The sequence below is a fragment of the Amaranthus tricolor genome, chromosome 16, assembly GCF_026212465.1.
Source record: "Amaranthus tricolor cultivar Red isolate AtriRed21 chromosome 16, ASM2621246v1, whole genome shotgun sequence".
NCBI lineage: Eukaryota > Viridiplantae > Streptophyta > Magnoliopsida > Caryophyllales > Amaranthaceae > Amaranthus > Amaranthus tricolor.
Genome location: NC_080062.1, coordinates 16,435,019 through 16,436,795, shown reverse-complemented (window position 1 = coordinate 16,436,795; position 1,777 = coordinate 16,435,019). Strand labels below are relative to the sequence as shown.

General features: G+C 33.4%; 1 protein-coding gene across 6 annotated transcripts in view; it reads left to right on the top strand.

Moving 5' to 3' along the window:
• The first annotated feature begins 337 nt into the window (after positions 1-337).
• The window catches only part of LOC130802687 (zinc finger BED domain-containing protein RICESLEEPER 1-like), an 11,378-nt gene continuing 9,938 nt past the window's right edge, over positions 338-1,777 (top strand). For 4 of the 6 annotated variants that reach the window (XR_009039793.1, XR_009039790.1, XR_009039791.1 and 1 more), the window contains exon 1: positions 338-1,549. Coding sequence is in view for 1 of the 6 variants with exons in the window: in XM_057666706.1 (XP_057522689.1) it covers positions 1,544-1,549 (6 nt within the window). In the remaining 5 variants the exon portion in view is untranslated. The remainder of the gene's footprint in view (positions 1,550-1,777) is intronic. The other 2 variants (XR_009039794.1, XR_009039792.1) reach the window with 2 other exon arrangements.

Here is a 1,777-nt window from a genome sequence, read left to right as displayed (position 1 = left end):
CTTAGTTTACAATACCAACTAACTAAGAAAACGTTTACAGAACCAAAAGTCAAAAAGGAGTGATGACAAAATGGAATCCTTGCCACGCACGTAGTTGAAATACATATACACATATAGGGATGAGCAAGCGTCTAAGACCCTACTCGGACCCTATTGGACCGTACCCTTTTTTAAGGGTAAGGGTCTATTTTTTTGGACCCGAAGGGTCCGGATCTAAAAAATATTATAAGGTTCCAGGTCCGGGTCTACCCGGACCCGACCCTTAGACCCTTTTTATTTTTTTATATTTTTATTTTTTTTTGGGTTGGAGAGCATAATTAGGGTTTCATTAGTTTTTTTAATATCAGTCTCTTATTCCCTCTTTTTCCTATCTCTCTCCTCTAAATTTTTCCCCCCTTTCTAAGAATTGTAGGGTTTCATAAACTTTCTCCTGCTTAAATTTCATCAATCTCAGGTATTTGGCTTCTTGTCTTAACTACACTTTTTTATTCTCTGTAATCTATCATGAAATTGGTTATGAAATTGGTTTCTTTAATTGCGAAATCTGTGAAATTGTTGTGAAGTTGATTTATTAAATCGCGAAACTGCTTGTCTTAACTTCACTTTTTGTGCATCTTATTACCATACTTGCCGCTTGGGAGGAGAGTTTATCTTTAGCAAATCAACAGGCAAAAATTGTAAGTTTTCTGAACCTTCATTGTACAATCTATCTTCAAAATCATGTTTTGTGTTGCTATGCTACTTAGTTCTTACTTCTTACGGATACTCTTCCACAAGGGATTGTTTAGACAATTTATGTGTTTAGATAAAATTTGACATTTATAAGCATCTTGTTTGGTATTATTTGTCTGGAGATGAGAACAAACTTTTTCATGATATATTTGAGCAATCTGATGATATGAAATTAGAAAATTAGATGGAAAAGTATGTATGGAATATTGGAAATTGAATAGGGAATGAAAAAGTGGCACTTTGGGATTTGTGTTTTTGTTTTGCTTTTATCAAATTATACAAATGGATATGGCATGGAAATTGGCTGATTTTTCTTTATTTGTGTTTTTGTTTTGCTTTATCAAATTATTCATGTGTTTTTGACTTAATCAAATTAAGCAAATTGGTTGATTAAGAAAATTGGTGACCAAGATGGTCAAGGTACGAATGTCCAAAATGTCGAAGTCCAATCCAATGCAAGGGAATTAATTTTGTCCAAGTCTTATTTTGATCATGGCATGCACGGTCCAAATAAGTCATCAAATGGTTGTACTTTGCTAAGTACAACTAATTATCTTGTTGAAGGGACAAATTGAACACGGTTACAATGAAGGCGCAACTTAAACATGGCGATTACAAGGCTTGATTGCAAGCCGTTGAAGAGCATCAATTGGAATACAAAGGGGCGTGTTTTAAGGAGATTTAAAGCTAGTTTTTAATATCATTTAAAGCTGCAGTTTTGGAACACAAAGGGGTATGTTTTAAGGAGATTTAAAGCTGGTTTTTAATCTCATTTAAAGCGGCGGTTTTGGAATTCAAGGGGCAGCTTTGAATGACGGTATTGGACAGTTTTTGAGAGATTAATTGTTGAACATTTATCCTTGTTTTAAGCTTAGTTTTAAGTAGTCTTTTAATTATTGTTGAATGGGATTAAAGTGGACGGTTATGAGCCCTTTCATCATCTTTTATTTTCAGCATTTATTTTTTTGTTTTGTGCTATTAATTAGGCAAGTTGTTGATGGAATTATTTGATGTATGAAAGCTATAAATAACATGCTAAACATGA